Source organism: Miniopterus schreibersii (assembly GCF_964146895.1).
Source record: "Miniopterus schreibersii genome assembly, chromosome: 6".
Lineage (NCBI taxonomy): Eukaryota > Metazoa > Chordata > Mammalia > Chiroptera > Miniopteridae > Miniopterus > Miniopterus schreibersii.
Window position 1 is genome coordinate 74,967,179 of NC_138107.1, and position 21,336 is coordinate 74,988,514.

The window sequence follows — 21,336 nt, forward strand, 5'->3', positions numbered from 1 at the left end:
TGGGTCTAGGAGAATAAACTAAATATATTGAGCGAATGTTAAAAACCCAAGTTGTTAAATATAGTTGAAGGGCTCACTTTGTTTTTTTTGTTTTGTTTTGTTTTGTTTTGGTTCTTTTTTTGAATGTGAAGCTTCCATGTTTATTTGGATAGAGTGGTTTGTCTGAGTAAAAGCCTTGTGTTTAAACCCTACTCTAAGCATAAAAACATGTTTAACTGAATGTAATCACCATGTACTCAACTTACTATGCATTTTGGAGCAGTCTTACACTAAAATAATATAAGGAAAGATAAAGTAAGTCAGAGGTTAAGATAGATATGCTTAAGTGAGCTTACTGTAGCTCCTATGTTAATTGAAACAAGTTGAAAAAAATATTTTTGTTTTAACTTTTCTTTATATATCAGACAGTGTCTTTGAAATTTTTTTAGTAGAAGACGTCTCAAAATATTTGAGAAAATTTATTTTAAAGCCTCTTTAGTTTTCAGTTAAAAAATATTCATTAGGCAAGAAGTGATTTTTAAACACCAAGTGAATTTGAGGTGTGGTATGGGGCACCAGTGGGCTTCAGTTAGTCTTCTAACCAGTCTGTGTCCACTCCTTCTAATCTGCTTTGGATCAAAGCAGAAGCAGAGGTTTTGCATCTGGGCCTCGTGGTGATCCAGCAGAGAGGAAGGAGGAGGCCTAGTTGTGGAGTTCCTTGAACACATCCAAGGGACTTGGGACTTCAGTCTGGAGGTTTCTGAGGTTCCTGAATGTGTGCATGATGTAAACATAGTGTAATTTTCAGAAGGCTGATGTGAAGGTGGTGATCAGACAATTTTGTTTGTTTATCTCCTAAAAGAATTTGAAAAAACAAGAGTCCCGCTTGCACATTTAATGTTTTCACATCAGTTTTTTTTTTAAAGGTTTACATAAATGCAGAGTGTACAGTTTTCAATTCATTGTAAACATTGGCATTTTAATGTATTTAAACAGAATACAAAGATCCTATTAACTCAATAACCGTTATCAGCCATTTAAAAAATAGTGAGAAATTTACATTTTTTCTTTATTTTTATTCAGTTCTTACCCAGAATTTGATCCTAAGATGGACTAGTGTCCTGCTTGAAAGTCTTTTATTGGTCATCCTATCACACTTTTCTATAAAAAATATACATAAACTTAAGTTTATATTAAGAAGCACTTCTGGACCTTGGGAACAAGGACCTTGAGAAGTCTGCTTCTCCATAAAGGCAATGAGAACACTGGCAAAAATGATCAAAATCAACTTTTTTAGAACTCTAGAAATTAACTGATAATCCTAGGAGTGTTCATTCAAGGGAAAAAAATGAATTGTAAAGAACAGTGAATTTTGTTGTATTTTAACTTGCTCTGTTTCCACTCCCTCTCCCTAACTCTGGTAGCGTTAAGACAGACAGCATAGTAGTCATTAGAAGGGGAGGAACGGGTTAGGAGCTCCCCCAAAGCCAAAGAACTGTCACTGTTTGACCTTCCTGGAAGCTCCCTAGTAAAGCCTCATTAAGAGGGCTTGTCTTTGTTTGACCTGACTAGGAGATTATCCAGTGGTAAAAGCCCTATGCATGGGTGTTTGTTGAAAACAATCAGCAGTAATTGTTTAATATGGCAACTGACTGCAGCAGTGATACCACTTGGGGCAAACAAGAAGTGGGCCAAAAACTTGGAGAAATGATCTTGGGAATAAGATATCCATAGGGGCTTTGAAAAGCTCTGATATATTCCTGGTGCTTTGGAAGACCAGTGCACATGCCCAGGAAAGACCTGAGGAGGCCCTCATTCTCTTCTCTGGCTGACCTTGAGGCTCTGCAGAAGTAGGAAAGTAATGGCTGAAACAGAGTTGCAAACTGTTGAAGCATTGAAGGTGTGCCCCAACATACATGCACAGCCCCTTGGAGACTTTGGGGTGGAAGGCTTACTGGGGTGGAAGCCTGGATGATGGGAGAGTACATGATGCACCTAAGAGGAATTTGGGTTTACATTTTATAACAAAAAACCTTGTACTAGTTTAGTAAGACACACTACAGGCCAAACCACCCACCGGAGCTCTTATCTAGAGTATGTGGACATCATCTATGAAATCTTTCGTAAAAATGGTTTCTTTCAGTTGAGCTTTTGGAAGGTATTGAACAGCAGTGAGTTATGGCTTGTATTCTGTGACAGATATCTGGTCTGCAGATGACCCATGTTGCCAGTTAATCATGCAGCCATATGTTTTACCTGTTGGACAGAGTAGGGAGGAGGTCAAGTCATTCATCTTTTCAGCTGAGTCCATTGGGAATCAGAGGTAAGGGGAAGGGCCCACTCCACCATGGCCTTTCTTCTCCAGGTACCATTTTGGGCCCACCAAGAGAGAGGAAGCAGGCCAACATTTTGGGCATGCTGTGCTATAACTTAGGTGGTAAATAGGGATCATATATAAAAATAATGATTTAGGGGTCTTGATTATGGCCACATTTTGAATATTTGTGCTGGCAAAGGGGAGGATGTTGACAAGGGTAATAAATCAAGTTCTGCAGTGTTTCAGAAGGAGCAAAGAAAATACTTTAAAATTGGAATATAGTACTGATGGATGACATGAAGTCTTTTCTGGAGTCTTTAAAAATGGGACAGTTTAACAATGATCTGGACAGTTTCTCTGCCATTACATGTATGCACACACGTGCATGTACACATATACTTAATCTGGAGTTCTGTTCCCATTTTAAGAGATTGTGAGTTGGTTCTGAGAGCTCCTGGCCCTCTCTTTCCTTCAGGGTGAGTGCTGTGTAGTTCTCTGTGATCCAGCACTCTCAAGATTTGCTCTGTCTAGTCATTAGCTGACCACTAAGCTAACTGAGCAGACACGTCAGTGGTTGCCCATGGCTAAATAGTACAGACTTTATAGAATTAGTCCAGTAAAGTTACTACATAAACAACAGCACAATAGTTTATCCTATGAAGTAGAAGGAACTGATTTTCAGAGTTGCCACCTTATGTTATTTAAAGTGTCCAGTTTTCAACAAAAAGTGTAAGATACTCAAAGAAATAGGAACATAGTATGGCTTATGATCTTAGTCATCACTTGCATTCCTTGTGCTAAGCTCTGCACTCTTCACTGGGCACATAACAGGTGTTCAGAAACATCATTTGAATTGACTCACATTGATTGTTGGTCATAATTAGCTGATTTTCAGACTCCTTGTATTTCCTTTCTTCTGTAGTAAGTGTTGACAAACCGTGGTGTTTTTTGTTTTTTTTTTAAATTGTCACCCAAGGCAAGCACTGACTGAGTTTAGAGAGAGAAGAAGGGAGATGGAAAGAGAAATACTGATGTGAGAGTGAAGCATCCATCGTTTGCCTCCTGCACATGCCCCAACTGTGCAAAAACCCCCCAACCTGGGTATGCGCCTGACCAGGAATCAAACCTGCAACCTTCCATGTATGGGATGACGCTCCAATCAACTGAGCCACGCAGACCAGGGCTAAACCCTGGTGTTTTGTTTTGTTTCATTTTTGTTAATTGGCACCCAAGGATATTCTTTCCATTGTTTTTTAGTGAGAGTGGAAGGCCCCGGGGGGGGGGGGGGGGGGAGTCCAGGAACGGAAAAGAGGAAACTGGGAATGCTGATGTCATCACATCTGTACATAGAGTGTTATCAATATTTTCTGTTTCCAAATACTCATTTGTGTGTATTTTTCTATATTTTTCATCATTCTGTTTACTCCAGTGTCTGTTATTCTCACTATTAAGTTGTTATATTGACATTTCTTTTCAAAAAATTTTTTTTCTTAAATTTCATTTTTCAATTACAGTTTACATTCAATATTATTTTCCATTAGTTTCAGGTGTACAGCATAGTGGTTAGATAATCATAGTTTACAAGTGTTCTCCGCGATATTTCCAGTACCCATCTGGCACTATACATAGTTATTACAATATTATTAACTATATTCCCTGTGGTGTACTTTACATCCCTGTGACTGTTTCGTAACTACCAATTTGTACTTCTTAATCCCTTCACCTTTTTCACCCAGTCCCCCAACCCTCGTCCCCTCTGGCATCCATCAGTCTGTTCTCTGTATCTATGAGTCTATTTCTGTTTTATTTCTTCATTTATTTTGCTCTTTAGGTTCCACATATAAGTGAAATCATATGGTATTTGTCTTTCTCTGTCTGACTTATTCACTTAGCATAATACCCTCTGGGTCCATCCATGCTGTTGCAAATGGTAAGGTTTCATTTCTTTTTTATGGCTCTGAATAATATTCCATTGTCTTTATGTACCACAGCTTTTTAAGCCACTTGTCTATTGATGGGTAGTTGGGTTGCTTCTATATCTTGGCTATTAAAAGTAACTCTGCAGTGAACATAGGGTTGCATATATTCTTTCGAATTAGTGTTTTGGGTTTCTTCGGATATATACCCAGAAGTGGAATTGCTGGGTCTTAAGGTAGTTTTCCATTTTTAATTTTTTTAAAAATTTTATTTTTGTTTAAAATACTACAGATGTCCCTTTTTCTCCCCAATCCATTTTTAATTTTTGAGGACTCTTTACACTGTTTTTCACTGTGGCTGTACCAATCTGCATTCCCACCAACAGAGCACGAGGGTTCCCTTTTCTCCACATCCTCGCCAACACTTGTTGTTTGTTGATTTATTGATGGTAGCCATTCTGACAGGTGTGAGGTGATATCTCATTAGATTTCTAAGTTGTTACATTTCTTTCTTAAGTAGCCATCCTAAGAAGATAGAATCTGTTTGACTCTGTAGTTGTGAATAGTGATATGATCCAGCAGCAGGTTCAGACTATGTGGTCATATCTTTATCACTTGTCATTTCTCCGTTTGTTGCTTTTTCCTCTGCTTCTCCTTTTAGATCTAGTTTCTCAGGTAAATATGAGACTCTTCATATTTGTCAGAAATGAATTCCCAGGTTTGATAGGTGAGGGAGGGGGAGGGTAGAAGAGGAAGTAAAGAGGATGCTGTTGAGGGCTAAGTGGAGACAGCACTGGGCCTACATGAGGATAACACCCCGAGGAGTCTAGGCTTTATGGGTTAGAGCCAAGGAGAGGGGACCCCTTGGAAGAAGACAAGGTGGGGTAGACTTGGGAGGAATCTAAGCCTACTTCACTATGTCTTATTTTCACCAGTGAGGCTGGGAGCTGGTGGCGGGGGTAAGGGGGACCTGCATGGACCAGGTGGGGCCAGAAGGACAGCAGGGCGCAGTTGGCTGGCAGAGCACTGAGTGACAGGAGCCAGCCTAAGATGTGTCTGGGAGAAGAGCTGAGAGAGAAAGTAGGTGAGGTGGGAGCAGGTGGAGGCCCAGGAATGAATAGCAGAGTGAAGCTGAAGGAGCTGAGCCAAGGGTGTAGGGGGTAAGAGCTGTGGGATGAGCGCCTTCAGGACCAAGAGCTGTTGTACTGGTGCCACAGGTTCTTCTCTGAGGAGCCAGCACGGGGCATGGCAGAGAGTGTAGCCCTTCAGGAAGGATGCTGTGTTTGTGGGGCTCCTAGCACCAGTGGGTCAGCACTGGCCTCCCCTCTCACTTCTCACCCTTCTCTGGTAGACTGGAAAGTGAAGAGAGAGGGGAGAACCTTGGCCACCTGTCAAGTACAGATTGTAGTACAACTGATTTGAAAGTTACAGAAGAGTTTTGTTCTGATTGTTTGTACCGTCCTTCTTCCAAAAATAAAGTGGCTTTCAAAAATACATGTAATACTGTAAGATAAATAATAAATATGAGAATATTAGTAATAGGGACAGTACTGTAAGAAAAATAATGGATGTCCTGAGTCATTACAGGAGGTAGGTCACAAATTTGGCTTTCAGATTTCTAGCACACAGAGGGAAGAGGCAAACAGAAGCAGTAATGTGCTCTGCAGTATCCATTGGAAAAACACAAAACAAAAAACAGTCACTTAGCCATTTATAAGACATTGTAAAGTACTGAGCAATGCCCATGACAATACCCTTTCATAAATAAAACAAATTTATTAAGTCTGCTCATGTCATTAAAAGCAGTCTGTCGAGGGAATGAAACAATGTGGTCCTAGTAATCAGCTCTGTGACACTTGGCTTAACTGAGGGATAGATATTTCTAGCACAGGGGTCACATAGCCACATACTTCTAGGGTCCTGGCACATATATGAATGTATATATCAAAGGGGCTGGGGTGGAGGTCTGGATGATCGGAGAGTGCATGATGTACTTAAAAGGAAGTTGGATTTACATTTCATAACAAAAAAATCTTGTATAGGCCAAACCACTCCACCAGGACTCTGATCTAGAGGAGTATGTGGACATCACCTATGAAATCATTCTTAAAAATGGTTTCAGTTGAGCCTTTGGAAGATACTGAACAGCAGTGAGTTATGGCTTGTATTCTGTGACAGGTACCTGGTCTGCAGATGACCCATGTTGCCAGTTAATCATGCAGCCATATGTTTTACCTGTTGGACAGAGTAGGGAGGAGGTAAAGTTATTCATCTTTTCAGCTGAGTCCATTGGGAATCAGAGGTAAGGGGAGGGGCCCACTCCACCATGGCCTTTTGTCTCTAGGTACCATTTTGCGCCCACCAAGAGAGAGGAAGCAGGCCAACATTTTGGAGATGCTGTGCTATAACTTAGGTGGTAAATAGGGATCATATATAAAAATTTGATTTAGGAGTCTTGATTATGGCCACATTTTGAATATTTGTGCTGGCAAAGGGGAGGATGTTGACAAGGGTAATAAATCAAGTTCTGCAGTGTTTCAGAATACACAAAAAAATGCTTTAAAATTGGAATATAGTGCTAAAGGTAGAAAATAGTGCTGAAGGATGACATGAAGTCTTTTCTGGAGTCTTTAAAGATTGATGTATCTGGACTTCTGTTCCTATCTTAAGAGACTGTGAGTTGGTTCTGAGAGCTCCTGGACCTACCTTTCCTTCAGGGTGAGTGCATGCAGTACACGTAATGCTGGGGTGTGGTGTAGTTCTCCCTTATCCAGCACCCTCAAGGTCATGCTTAGCAAGAGAAATGTAGCTTGCTAATTTCATTCCTAGTACAGTGTGAACCCATTATATGCAGACTGAATTATGCAAATTTCAACTAATGACATAAATAATATTAATAGAATCTTCACATTACCTGCATAATTTCAGTGGATACATCTCCCCAAATTATGTATTAAACCGTCTATATTTTCAAAGCTAGCAGGTCAACTGAATGATAAAAGTGCTTTGTTACCCAGTGGCATCAACTTTTCTTAGGAAAAAACCTACTAACCCTTGGCAATATATAATGTGAACTCTTGGGTTTTGTTTTTGTTTTTGTTTTTTAGAATTTCAAGGATTTTGGTGAAATTTGTGTTATTTTAAAATGAACCGTTATGATTTAGATTGTTGTTATGGCTTTTAAAATATGCAAATGTGCTAATACTGGTGCTGAAAAACATCCTGAAAATTAGTAACTTTGGAACAGAAATGTGATCAAACACAGTATGATATGCTATGCTGTCTATTTGCGAGGTGCAGCTGAGAACTATTAGAGCTAATGCTGATAATATAAGCTTCGGTAAAGCAACAAGACAGCAAAGTGACTGCAGATTTATGTGTTCTGAGGATGCCTTCCCCACACTCTATCCCCAGACTGTGGGATAATGTCTTGAATTATGTTAAGTTCTTCAGGAACACGTCCCATGAATCAAATGCAGCCATGCTTTATGAATTCCTGTTACCTAGGCTTGGAAAAGATCGCTTAGGTTGGAAAATATATATAACAACGTTTTTATTTGTCTGACATTGAGGAGAACATCTTTAAGGGGTTAGAAGAGAATTTTGCTTCTATTTCTTTAAAACTGGTCAGTAAATATTTATTGAATTAAATTGTGCATTTTTGTTGTGGGGAAGAAATATATTTCTTGCACCTATTTTTGTATGGAGATAGGATGGTTATTTCCTGGTTGTAGCTTTGCTCTAAATGCATTCAGTCATTTGGTTTTCACATCAGGTGGTAGGGCTTTTAATAACTGCTTATATTTAAATAGTGCTTATTATATGCCAGGCATTGTTTGAAGGGCCTTAACTCCTTTAATCCTCACAGCAGCCCTTTGAGGTAGGCACTGTTCTTTCAGCCATTTTACAGGTAAGACAACAGAAGCACAGGGAGGTTTACTTGCCAAAATCTGAGAACTAGTAAGTTGCAGAGCTGAGAGTCAGATGCAGGCTGGCTGGCACCAGAGGCGGTATCTCAGTCCCCACGCTCTGTGGCTTCACAGGAGGCTGGAGGTGAAGATCCTCTTATGGAACTTCATGCTCTGAGGGGAACTTGCTCAGCAAACAATAAGATGTATCCCATGTGAGAGGAATTGCTGTATGGAAAAGATCTGTGTAATAAAATCGTTGTTCAGAGCCCCTAATACTTGCATTTGGTTACTGGATACCAGAGGAGCATGGAGTGGATTGTAACTGAGGGAGTAAGGGTGAGGACCAGGCTCTCACCCAAAGAGAAGCTCGGGGCCGTGTCTAGGAGATCTGTTGAGAGCACATCTGGACCTGAGCAGTCGCTCTGTAGCCTCCATCCCCCAGCACTCGGTCACCTGCAGTACTGAATTGGTTGGGCCCTACTTTCCTTCAACAAGACATTGAACACTCATGATTTTCACAGTAGTGGATTTCCAAGGATGGATAGGACCAAGCCCCTACCTCCCCTCACTTCCCCACCTGCTTCTGATGCTTGCAGCTATTTTAAGAAGGGTGAAAACATTTAATTTCACAGGTAAAAAGTTGAAGATGGCAGTGCGTGGTTTACAGGGCACCTGTTTCTGTGAATGAGTTTATCAGGGGGTTTGGGCTTGTTGGGCAGCCAGTGTGATTACTGTCAGATACTCCCCTTTTAATAGGTGGGGCCCAGAGACCTGACTGTAGGGGGAGAGAGAGGATGTGAAGGATGGGGGTGTGACACTGCCCTAGTGACCTCAGCGTAGTCACCCTGTTGTCCAGACTTAAAACTATTTGGGATTGTTGCCCAGGGTGAGGTGAACCCTAATTATTTTCAGTTGGGCAGAGAGAAATAGAAGCTGAGTACTGAATATTTGATGATGAAGCTGTAAAAACAGGCACTGGAGGGCTTATATACATTTTTAAAAAACAATGCTGACTCTGCATAAAGGAACATTTTCCATATTGCTTGTTGGTCAAACTATCACGGCTTAAGACTAATGTCCCAAGGCATGTGTGTGACACAAGCCCCTGGGAATGTGGGATTCTCTTCTCCCCTCTCCCCCTCCTCCATTAAAGGTTTAGTTGTATCATTTCAACCTGTATTCCATTTATACCATTGTGGGACAGCTGGGAGTTTTGTAAAGTTAGAGACAGCTTTCAGGAAGCAATCAGATGTTTCTGTATTACTGCTAATTTCTTATGTGTCATTTTGAATGGCACCACTGCTGTTTCTTACAGTTACAAAATCTTTTCCTATATGTTTTGTTTAATTGTAAGGCTTAGAAAATTTAAAAAGCAGCATGGCCTTATTCATGCATTTACTTAAAAACACCTATTGTGTATCTAAAACATTAGATAGAAAAAGTAGGAAATGTACTGGAGCAGTTTGCATTTATTTGGGGAGCCAGATACACAGTATAAAGTTATGGTAAAGACAGCACAGAAAAGTTTTTATGCAACTTTACAGTTTACAGTGTGCTTCCACATGTACCGGGGTAGGCAAAAGTAGGTTTACAGTTGTGAGTACGCGAAACATGATGTTTATTATTGTATTATTATTTATTACTTACAGGTTGATTTGTATTACAACTATAAACCTACTTTTGCCCACCTTTGTATTTGAAGTGAGGGCAGGCCTGTTTATACTCACTTAACAGGTGAGCAAACTGCTCCACATCAAACTGCTCCACATCAAACTGCTCCACACCTTCTAGATGCCTTTCCAATGAGGACAGGTAGAGGGGAACCAGGCTGGGAGATAAGTTTGAAGCAGGCCTCTAAGGAAACCATGCCTTTGAGTGTAGAGGCCAGCCTACCCCTCAGAAGGCTGTGTGCGGAAGGCTGTGTGTGCTGTAGAAGCCTTGTCTGAAGTCCTCCACTGTCCCAAGGCCCACCCTGTGACTCACCTAATCTTGGGAGCCTTGCCTTCAGCCTGGAGTTGTGTAACAGGGGGAGGTGTCTGGTACACATAATATTTGGTATTAAACAAGCCCTTAGCTTTGTGTTTTTTTTGAGGACTAGCCACAAGGCCACATCAAAGTGGCTGAGATGTAAACAAATAGGGCTGGTAGGTTGGAGTGGGGGTTGTTCTTCGTGAGTCTTGTAGGGTAGGAAGCAGGTGAGAATGGCTGTGATGATCATAGACCAGGCTAAAGGGACAGGGACTTGGAGCTCTGGCTCTCTGTGATCCAGGCTTATACTTCTGTTCTTAGCAGGATTTGCCATCTTTCCAGTTCCTAAGACCTGGTACTCAGGAAGTGGTCAGTATTGGTTTAGTGGTACATTTGCAGCTCTTTTGGAAAGTTTTAAATAGGATTTTTTCCTTATTAGTCAACCTTTTTTTTTAATGTGAAAATACTTTTTAAAGAAATATCAAGTCAATGTCAGCATTTAAACTTTTACATTTTGGATATTGTGAATGCAAAGTATAGTTAGGGCATTCTTTAATTTGATTTCATTAGTCTTGGGTTAGTATCACTTTGGTTACTGCCATTATATTTCAGAGTCATCTCTTCAAGGCTATTCCTCTGAAGGACTGAAGATTAAGGCAACTGAACTTTGTTTAACTGACTAATTAACATCTTAAATGACACTAAAGGTCATAGACCAGGTGACTGTAGTTAATTTACTCAGTTTACAAACCACTTTCCTCTTCTACTTTTTTTCTGTGCTTTCAGGTCTTTTCTCTTTGTCTAGGATTACAGATCTCTCTCTTCCTTCTGCTTTGCTTGTCATTTGTGGCTTTCATGTGCCAGTGTCATTTTAATGCAACTATATTCAGCATCGGATGTGTGCCAGGCCTGGGCCCAGTGGTACCAGGAACACAAAGATGAGTGAGAGGCGTTCTCTCCTGAGTCATCACCTGGTGGGGACCAGAATGGGGACTCGACTAAGGTTCAGACCAGACTTTGCTGGAGGGGGTCAGGATGCAGGGGAAGAGGGGAGTCCTGGTGAAATTGGTGTCTAGAGGTGGGCCTTGAAGGATGGAAGGCAGAGGAGGAGGTTTACTATGTGCCAGGCCCTGCTCTAAGTACCATCTGTGTATTGATTGGTATATTTCATCTTTATGACCACCATGTAAGGTACATTCAGTTATCTGCATTTTTTTTACACAGAAAACTGACACAAAGAGAAGTTAAGTAACTTGTCTAAGATTTCACAGCTCATCAGTGTGCTGCTGGGATTCCAACTCAGGCAGTCTGGTTGAAGAGTCCATACTGTGAATTCTATACTAGGGGAGTGGGATTTGGACAAATGAAGATTAAGGATTGTGGATTCCCAGGAGGTAGATGGGGAGCCACAGTGATCACAGGGATGGAGGGAGACAAGTCATTTAGGGATATTTTGCTGAGGTCCTGGAATCCCACACTGAAGGGGATGATTGGTGGAATAGTATTTATAATTCATTGGGCAGTGGTGAGGTTGTAAAGGTTTTTGAGTAGCTTGTCCCTTCTCTTGCATCTTCAAGCCTGTCCCTTGCAGTCCATCAGCGTCTTCCCATCCTCAACACTGAGAGTCTGCTGCTGCTGCTGTCGTAGCCCAGGAACTTGCCATTTCTCCCCTTAATTACTGCAGTCCCCTCTCCCCTTCCTCTGGCCTCCCTGCTTCCAGCCTCATGTTCCACACTGCCACCAGGGTGAGATTCCTAAAACAACTTTGACTAAGGTGCTTTCTGGCTTACAGCCTCATTTAGCTTCTCAACTACAAGAGATAGAGTAACTGGAGTATGGCATGTGGAGTATGGCATGTGGATCAAGCTCAGTGGTTCCCAACTGCAAGTAGAACTAGCTTCCAAACGGGCTTTTTGAAAAGGTTATGGATGCTGAAGTAACAGGAATCCAGTGGAATTCCAATCTCCACAAATCCTACTGACTTCTTCGAAATGAGTTCTACCTTGTGTCACCAAGTTTTCCCTCCTTTCTGGGAACCTGTATGTGGTTAAATAGGGTAGAAAAATCTCGGTGTTCCCACTTTCCATCTTGATAGCTTTGTAGAATTGTGTTTTTTTTTCATGATCTGGCAGTGTAATTCTGTTAGAGCAACAATTAGTTTGACCACACATCCCTGCCATTAGGTGTCAGACCATTCTAGAAGAGTTTGGGGGTGAGGCCAGTCTGTTTTCTAGTTCCTCTGTGGTATCCTGGATAACCTAAACCCTGTGATAAGGAGCTACCACGTGAACTGGCTGGTAAAGTAGCTTTGTCATATTATTTCCTAGTTCATTGGAGTGATTCATTTTTAAAAGAACCTTGGGACTGCCTGATATTACACTCGTGTCTTAGGAAAACCTCATACTACCTGTTACCAGTACTGACACACAGCTAAATGGCACTGGGAAGGATTTGGGTTTTTTGAAGCTTATTGGTGTGTTTATCAGCAGATAACAAATGTCAGAAAATAAATTCCCTTACCACAACACCATACCAGGAGAAAATAGTAAATGTTTTCTAATCAGGCCTGGTGTTAGTCCACTGGTGGAAATCTTGACACCAGGAAAATTGTACCTTTGGCATGAATGGGCCACTGCGGGATAGTAACTTTGATCTTTGACTTGGTGTCAGCTGGAATCCCACGTCCTGCGAGCTGAATTTCTCTCCTTTTGCGTTTCTCCCCAGAAGCTCCGTGTGCCACGCCCCTGATCTGCAGCTTCGGGAGGCCGGTGGACCTGGAGAAGGACGACTACCAGAAGGTGGTGTGCAACAATGAGCACTGCCCCCACAGCACCTGGATGCACCTGCAGTGCTTCTACGAGTGGGAGAGCAGCATCCTGGTCCAGTTCAACTGCATCGGCCGGGCGCGCAGCTGGAACGAGAAGCAGTGCCGCCAGAACATGTGGACCAAGAAAGGCTATGACCTGGCCTTCCGCTTCTGCTCCTGCCGCTGTGGACAGGGCCACTTGAAGAAGGACACGGACTGGTACCAGGTGAAGCGGATGCAGGATGAGAAGAAGAAGAAGTCAGGGTCGGAGAAGAACACGGGGAGGCCCCCTGGGGAGGTGGTGGAGGAGGCAAAAAAGTGCAGGCCCCCGAACAAGCCCCAGAAGGGCCTAAACCATGACCTCCCCCGGCGGCATTCCATGGACCGGCAGAACTCCCAGGAGAAGGCCGTCGGCGCTGGGGCCTACGGGGGCCGCTCCCCCTGTGGCTCCCCCGGCCAGTCCCCGCCCACCGGCTACTCCATCCTGTCCCCTGCCCACTTCAGTGGCCCCCGATCCTCCAGATACCTTGGGGAATTCTTAAAGAACGCCATCCATCTTGAGCCTCACAAAAAGGCCATGGCTGGGGGCCACGTGTTCCGAAATGCCCACTTTGATTACAGTTCGGCTGGGTTATCAGTTCACAGGGGCGGCCACTTTGACACTCCTGTACAGTTCCTGCGGCGGCTGGACCTCTCCGAACTCCTCACTCACATCCCCAGACATAAGTTGAACACTTTCCACGTGCGGATGGAAGACGATGCCCAAATGGGCCAGGGCGAGGATCTGCGCAAGTTCATCCTTGCGGCCCTCAGTGCCAGCCACAGAAACGTTGTAAACTGTGCCCTGTGCCACCGGGTACTCCCGGTGTTTGAACAGTTCCCACTGGTGGACGGAACTCTGTTCCTAAGCCCATCGAGACATGATGAGATCGAGTATGATGTTCCTTGTCACCTTCAAGGTACAGGTGTTCATTCACCTTGCCTGCTTTCTGTTTGTTGAGAGCTGGAGAGCAAGCAAGATGGGACTTCTCTGTTCTGGCTCAGTTTTAACAGATGGTGCTTTTTTGTTCTAGTCAGGGGCTAGGTAACGTGAATATTTCAGCTTTTCCCAGTGAGATGGGGGAGGTGGTGATGGTCTGTTTTACTCCCATGTCACTGTGCCAGTAATACAGTTGTGGGTAATTTTATGTTTTTGTTCTACTGTAATTTGAGGAGAGGGTTCCTAGTGTATAGTTTGTCATAATTGGGAGGACATTTAGAGAAGGAATTGCATAAAAGAGAGGGTCAAGGCATTTTTAGATTATTTGAATTAGTCTTGACGTTTATGAAAGAAGAGTCTTTTTTGATAGCAACAAAAGGAAAATAGAGGATTATTGGAAACTCAGATTTTACCTTGGTGGTGAGGGTGGGAGCTTTTTAATTCTGTGGATGACATACAAGGACATAGTGACATTTCACCCATAAGTTGAATGACAGAAGGTGAGCAGTCTGTCAATGCATGTAGCGCTATTGAATTTATGTAAAGATAGGATGCCCGTCATATATTTTCATAACTTTAAAAGTGTGCTAAAAAGCCTTGCAGTGAAAATGCTATATCCCCACCTAACTTTTTCCCACCAACCCCTGCTGTTTCAGTTCCCAGAGACAGATTTAAATCTTACATGATTCTTCAGGATTTTACCATCATAATTTTAAAACTATTATATTCAGCCTCCAATTTTAGATAATACCTATTGACTTACTTTTAAGGTGGACGACTATGTTTCATGATCTTCCCCTTTCTCTCAGGATAATATATCACAATTCTTGGATAATCCTTAATGTTTTTGGCGGTTGTTTTTTTTACTTTTAGTATGGAAATAGTGTTGAGCCGAGAAGTATAGGTACATATATTTCCTGTATAGAATACCTTTTGTTTTTATTAAAGTTAATAATCGCTTCATGTTTCATTTGCTTAACCTTTGTTGAATCTTTGGCTGGTTGCTCTCACTCTGCAGCAGCAATACAAACCACCTTTCAAAAACATGTCCACATACCTATGACATTTTATGTTTTTTTTCTAGAAATTTTCTTCATGGAACCTTTCATCTTCCTGCTCCTGGTGCACTCAGTACCTGCTATACTGAATAGTTGCCCTCCTAGGAATTTCTTCAGTTCTTTCCTACTTTTTACCTTCTGTTTTCTAGACTCCACATTTTGTTTTTCCTTGGTTTATTCCCTCAATTAGTTAAACATCCCCTATGAGCTTTCTGAGAAAGGGACTATGTAAATAGATTTTTTAAGACTTTGAAAGTGTAATAATATCTTGAGTCTATCTTCACACTCAGTTGCTGTTTGGCTGGCCCTTGTTTTAAGGCAAAACCACTCCAAAACTTAGTGGCTTAAAATAGTGATTTATAACTTCTCACAAACCTGTGTATTGTTTGGGTAGGATGACCTCTCCCACACGTCTAGCAGTTGGCAGGCTAGTTGGCCTCGGGAGCCTCAGCTACAATTGCTCATCCCTGTTCTATATACCCTCTCATCTCCCAATAGTCTAGCCTGGGCTTTTCACGTCACTTTCCCAGGACACCATTCAGGAGAGCGAGAGCTTCTCCCTCTGGAAACTTAAGCTTGGACCTGAGTAACATCATTTCTGTCATATTTTGTTCCTCAAAACAAGTTGTAAGACAGCCCAGATTCAGGGGATGATGAAATAGACTCTGCTTCTTGATGGAAAGTTGCATAGGACCTGTGGTTGCTCGTCCACCCCACTCGTTCCCTTCCGCACTTCTTCCCGCTCCCCCATGCGTGCTGTCCAGTTTGAGAGGCAAACTGTTTACCATTCCTCCACCCAATTTCTGACCTCATATTCTGGCTCAGGTTTGAGGTACCTCATAGTTTCATGGAAGATGGAGTTTGTGTTTATTTCTTGTTCTTTATGCTGTTTGGGAATAATTTTTGAGGGTAGTGAGTTGAGACACCTTTAGTTTACCATTTTTAGACTGGGAATAATATTTATGAAGATGAATGAGGATACAAGGGTAGAGGGTACATGAGGGTAGTGTTCTTTTTCCATTCGTGATGGACAAGTTCTTTTCACTTAATCCATTCATCAGCCAATCAAACTTATGAATTTCGTGTGCTGGGTACTCTCAGTCTTTGCCTTTCATCAGCTTATAATCTTAGGATGTATGATGCTTTTATAAAAAATGTAACTCACTTCCAGGCCTACAGCCCTAGTACCACCCGGCAAGCGAGTAACATCTGGATATTATGCACGTTAGGTGTCCTGTAATTTCTAAGGAGGAAGGGGCCGCTTTGGCCTGAGTAGTCAGAGGCAATGTGAAGGCATATATCAAAGACAGGCTGGTTTTAGGGAGAGCTGCTAGTCACAGCAGGTGTTTGTTGCTAAGGAGAGGGAGCCATGTGCAAAGGAATAGTGGTTAAAAACAATCAGGACCATGAGAGAAGCATACGGTGAGCAGAGGTCCTAGAGTGGAGAATGAGTGGGGTGGGTGGAGAACAGGTTGTAGGTGCACTCTCAAGCCATCATAAAGACGTCCGCCGCGTTCTTTATGGGGCCTCGGCATGTGCCAGGGTTTTTATGTCCCATCTCGGAGAAGTCCATGCAGTCTTTTTTATAGCAAGCTAATGTAGACCATTTTTTTCCATCACAGAGTCCCAGCCCTGTACTCCTTACAGCATTTCCAACTCCAGCAGAAAGGCCACGTTCCAGGCCACAGATTCCCGGCTGCAGCTGATTATATGCTGCTGAAATAACGTGTTATTTCCAGTGCTGGCTCATGTGGACTGTCAGTCCTTTGCCATTCCCTTTACCCCTCACTCCCTCCCCAGCCTCCAGCTCTCTGACTCTTCCTCCAATAAGATGTTTTTGTTTGACTTTAATAATGTATTAAGATTGATCTAATGAAGTTTTCATTGTACGTCTTTTCCACTTAGAACCACAGATAACTGTTCTCTCAGGAATCTCTGCTTTTTTATTGTTCTCACAACCCTAGAGTTCAGAAATTTGAATTTCTCTGTATTTAGTACAATGTATAATAGTAACTGAAACAGATCTAGAGACTCAGTCCACACCAGGAGTTCCCATGAGTTTGTCTAGAGGTTAAGAGTCAGGCAGATATGAATTGAAGTCTGGACTTTGCTATTCATTATCTTTATGAACCTGGGCAAGCTACTCAAGCTCTCCTATCTGAAGTGGGAATAACAATAATACGTGCTTTGTCATGTTGCTGTGCAGGTTAAGTAAAATGCTTCAGGTAGCCTCGTAGCACAGTGCCAGACAGACCCTTGGCAAACTGTCAAAGTTCCCAGTCAACCTCATCGTTACGGTCATTGCTACCAACGCCTGACCTCTGTCTATCCCTGCCCTGACCCTTCCTGGTGGCTGCCTGGGTGTCTGAATAGTTGAGAATTGCAGTGAGTTAGTCCAGGAGGGAGACTGGAAATGAAGTGTTTTTTTAGTGTCTTCTGGATGCTTGAATTGACATCCCGAAATGTCTCTGGGCCACTCTGAGTGGGGATGGTGTGTGACCTTTTGTTTTCAGCATCCTAGAGCAGAGGCGGACAGTATTTCAAGAAGCTCTTGTCACCCTTCGCATTTTTGACATAGAGACCTCCAATGTTATATTGTCTTTGGCTATTAACGGGCCCCATCCATTCATCGAACATGCAGTTATGGAGTGCTTTCCACATTTCAGACTGTGTTAGACTCTGAGCCTACAAGGATGAGTAAGACCTAGTCCTCAAAGAGGAGAGAAAATGCTATAAAAGGTGTCCCTGAAGTACTGTTTACTCTTCTCCAGTGTAAGGAGCTTGCTGGTTTTTAGCACCAAAAAGTGAAGAGCCATGGTCTGGCTGATGGCAGCGAGCAGCTTATGTTGAATAAGAAGCCACTTAGGATTATGTGTTGTCCTAATAGTAGTTTTCGGCACAGTGGACTTCCTGATCCCTATACAGAGAGCAGCATTGCTGCTGCTGCACATCACCCAGGCGGGTCCTGAACATTCTGACTCTTTCCCAATGATTGAACTCTAACCCTTCCATATAACCTGGGTGGCAGGTGTTAATAAATAGTGGAGGAATGGGGGTGTGACTTTTAAATAAGACATTGAACTCCTTTTAAAATACTACTTACATGTAAGATATAATTCTGGTTCCTAAATTAGATGTGGTGGTGGCTGAGCAATTTTGGAGACAAGGACAGTTAACATAGTAATTTTGGCTGTGGTATAATTTTGGGCTACCAATATCAGGACAGACTTTTGACTTTATCATGGGACTTGTTAATGGATGAGAGAGCCCATGAGTACAGACCAGTGTTGCTAGTTCAGCCTGTATGCCACACATAGGCTTCTGAGCAGAAAGTCTAGCACGGTCACAGGCTGGTTCTGAGTGCTCAAGGCTTGGTCATTTGAGTTTGGATGTCTGTATTGGAAACCTGGCAGCACTTTTTGGAAAAGTGGATGGAAGCAATATTTAATAAGGTTGAACTTAAAGAACATGTTCATTGACAATAGTTATAACTTGGGGATGTGTGGATATCTATTATGCTTTTTATATTTATCCAAATGATAAAATATTTGCTTATAATTGATAGGTGAGCCAATTTTTAATCACCTTTGGAGACAAAGGGTGATTTCCTTCTTGGCCACCCTCAGCATTGTGTCTCTGTGTACAGGGAGACTCATGCATCTGTATGCTGTGTGTGTGGACTGCCTGGAAGGGGTTCACAAGATCATCTGCATCAAGTGTAAGTCGCGGTGGGACGGCAGCTGGCACCAGCTGGGCACCATGTACACCTACGACATCCTGGCTGCCTCTCCCTGCTGTCAGGTTGGTATTGACCCCCACAGAACGAGCAATGGGTGATATCAGGCTTCTGTCCCCAAGTGAACATAGAGGAGTTAGAGTCAACATTGCAGTTATGGTGGGGAGGTGGAGGGCCTGGGGAAGGCGCATTATTAGTGAGCATCCGTGACATGCCTCCAGAGTCCAGCAGTGGTGGATGTACTGTAGTGTGGTGCAGCTGTTACTGGACTACTATGTAGTCATGAAAAGGGATGTTGTAGAATAATGATTAACTATGTGGGAAGTATTTTCAATAAAAAAGTGATTATAAATGGAATATAAATGGATTATAAATGCTTCCAGTTATAAACAATGAACATGAAAAGGGATCTGCTCTCCAGTTATCAGGTTGTTTCAGGATGTGGGATGCGGAGCAGTTCTTTAGTTTTCTTTTTGCTTTCTTATATTTTCTTATGTTTTATATGGTTAACATATACTAAGTTTCTAATAAGCAAAAGTTATTATTTAAGAGGAAGAAGAAAGCTGCTCTTTCTTTAATAGACAAGATTTCCTTTTGGTTTCCTTCCTGTGGGACAGTACAGTTACTCAGGACCTGCCTGCCTTGTAAGGTATTTGAAGTTAACATGAAAGAGGCAGTTAGCACTGCGAAGAGAGCATCTGACATTTAGCTGTCACCAGCAAAAGAGAAAGATAGTAACATGCGAAACATTAAATACGTTCATAGAAACACAGGAGGTGACAAAATCCTTGGAAGTATCTGGGTTTACTTCCAAGTGATTGGAAAAAGCAAGCCCTTGTTACAAAATTCCTTGATCTTCGTGGGTAGGAGAGAGATTTTCTTTTGCTCTTCAGTGGCCAAGTCTGGCTTTTAATAAAAGTGATAAACACTTCATTAGTGTGCTACATAGTTTTGCCTCGCTAGCAGTATGCCTTGATTTTTGTAAAGAGAATATCCTTATTATCCACAGTTGATTCAGAGGATACCCTGTGTCGGTTGCATTAAAGTGTTGGCAGAGTCGGTATTTCAGCTGTACTTTGTCTATACTAGTGATATTAAAGGTGAAATAGGGCCATGAGAGACCTAAATGGCCATCCATAGCCTGTCATTTGATTCCAGGATTGAGTGTTTTTACGCTGTTCTGATACATGGGCCAAATTTCCATTTTAAACCTTGGCCTTGGAAATGAGATACCACAGCCCTTTTGCTATTCACTGTAGCATTTTATAATACTGTGCCTCATGCCAGCTCATGAAGTGAGAGAAACACAAGAAAGTGGCTCCTCTCTTCATACACACACCAGAGAGGATTCTCTTTTAGAGAAACAAGGAAATAAAAGAATATTTGGCCTGTAACTCATAGAATGTTAGCTTTTGGAAGCACCTGGGAGATCAAGTCCAGTCTCCTTGTTTTCCACACACAGTGGAGGCCTAGAAAATTAGAATGTTTTACACAAATGTGTCACAGTCATGACTAAAACCTGTACCTCCCAGGCTGGTGTTCTTCCTACGACACCACTGAAGGGCAATGGGATTACTACCTTTGAGAGAAAAGCCATCCTGTTGGATTTATATCATTCTTCCTTGTTTTAAGCCCAGACCTTTATTTTCTGCCCCCTCTCTACTGAAATGGAAAACATGTTTAATTGTTGTTTGGCTTTTAAAAAATCAATTAACTGTATTCACTGTGAAGTTAGACATGTTAGACGTGACTAAGCAATCGAGGGAAGTCTTCCAATAAAACCTGGAGCCAAAACTAAGCAATGATTAGTTATTAGAGAGGAATAACAAGCTAAAGAGAGATGTTTGCTCAGAATCTCACTTTTAATGTTGCTCAGAGAGATTAGTCAGTTAAAAGGGAGATTATCTCAGGTTACAGAAGGTAGTCCATGTAATGGCTAGGAGCGTGGGCTCTGGAGTAAGCTACTTGGGTTCAAATCTCAGCCTTTCTCCTTTCTGACTGTATGCTCTTGGGCACATCACTTTATCCCTGTCTGCCTCAGTTTCATCATTTAAAAATTTACATAATCCCACCTCACCAGGAGTGTTTTGGGGACACAATGAGGTTATACGTTTCTATTGCATTTTTAGAATGAATCTAAATTGAGAGTCTTATATTTATCATTTCTGGTTACTTACTTAAGGCCTATTGGTGAAAAACCTTCAGTATTTGCCGTTAGAGAGGGGCCCAGGCATGAACCAGCAACACTGTGCTAGTGGGTTTCAGAGCCTCAGGATAAACACAGCACTGCTTTCTGATTGTTAATTTTACTTGAGCATTTTAGGGAAATTTTATTTTTACACAAAGGAAATACAAATATAGCGAGGAGTAGAATGAAAAGTGTATGAATTTTTAAAATAAACTTAGAATCTTCAAAGAAGTTTATACAGGTTTGGTGTGGGAAGTCCGCTTCAGCTACTCTTTGAAATCTAGGAGGAAGGCATGTCCTGTTGTTAGAGCCAGTACAAGTGTCCATTTTCTTGTAGCAGTGCTACGTATTGGGAGAGAAATTAGGAATTAATCTTTCAGACTAATGATGAATACTTGAATATACATCTTATGCTTTGCCTACCCTGTTTTTGGTAATCAAAAGGATACTTGACTAAACTCCAGATCAGTTTCCCAGC

At 42.0% G+C, this 21,336-nt stretch overlaps 1 protein-coding gene across 4 annotated transcripts in view; it reads left to right on the forward strand.

Annotated features, from left to right (window-relative positions):
• Positions 1-21,336, forward strand: part of HECA (hdc homolog, cell cycle regulator) — a 44,962-nt gene that overhangs the window by 15,578 nt on the left and 8,048 nt on the right. For all 4 annotated transcript variants that reach the window (XM_081139535.1, XM_081139536.1, XM_081139534.1 and 1 more), the window contains exons 2-3: positions 12,816-13,856; positions 18,581-18,735. In XM_081139535.1, the coding sequence (XP_080995661.1) occupies positions 12,816-13,856; positions 18,581-18,735 (1,196 nt within the window). The remainder of the gene's footprint in view (positions 1-12,815; positions 13,857-18,580; positions 18,736-21,336) is intronic.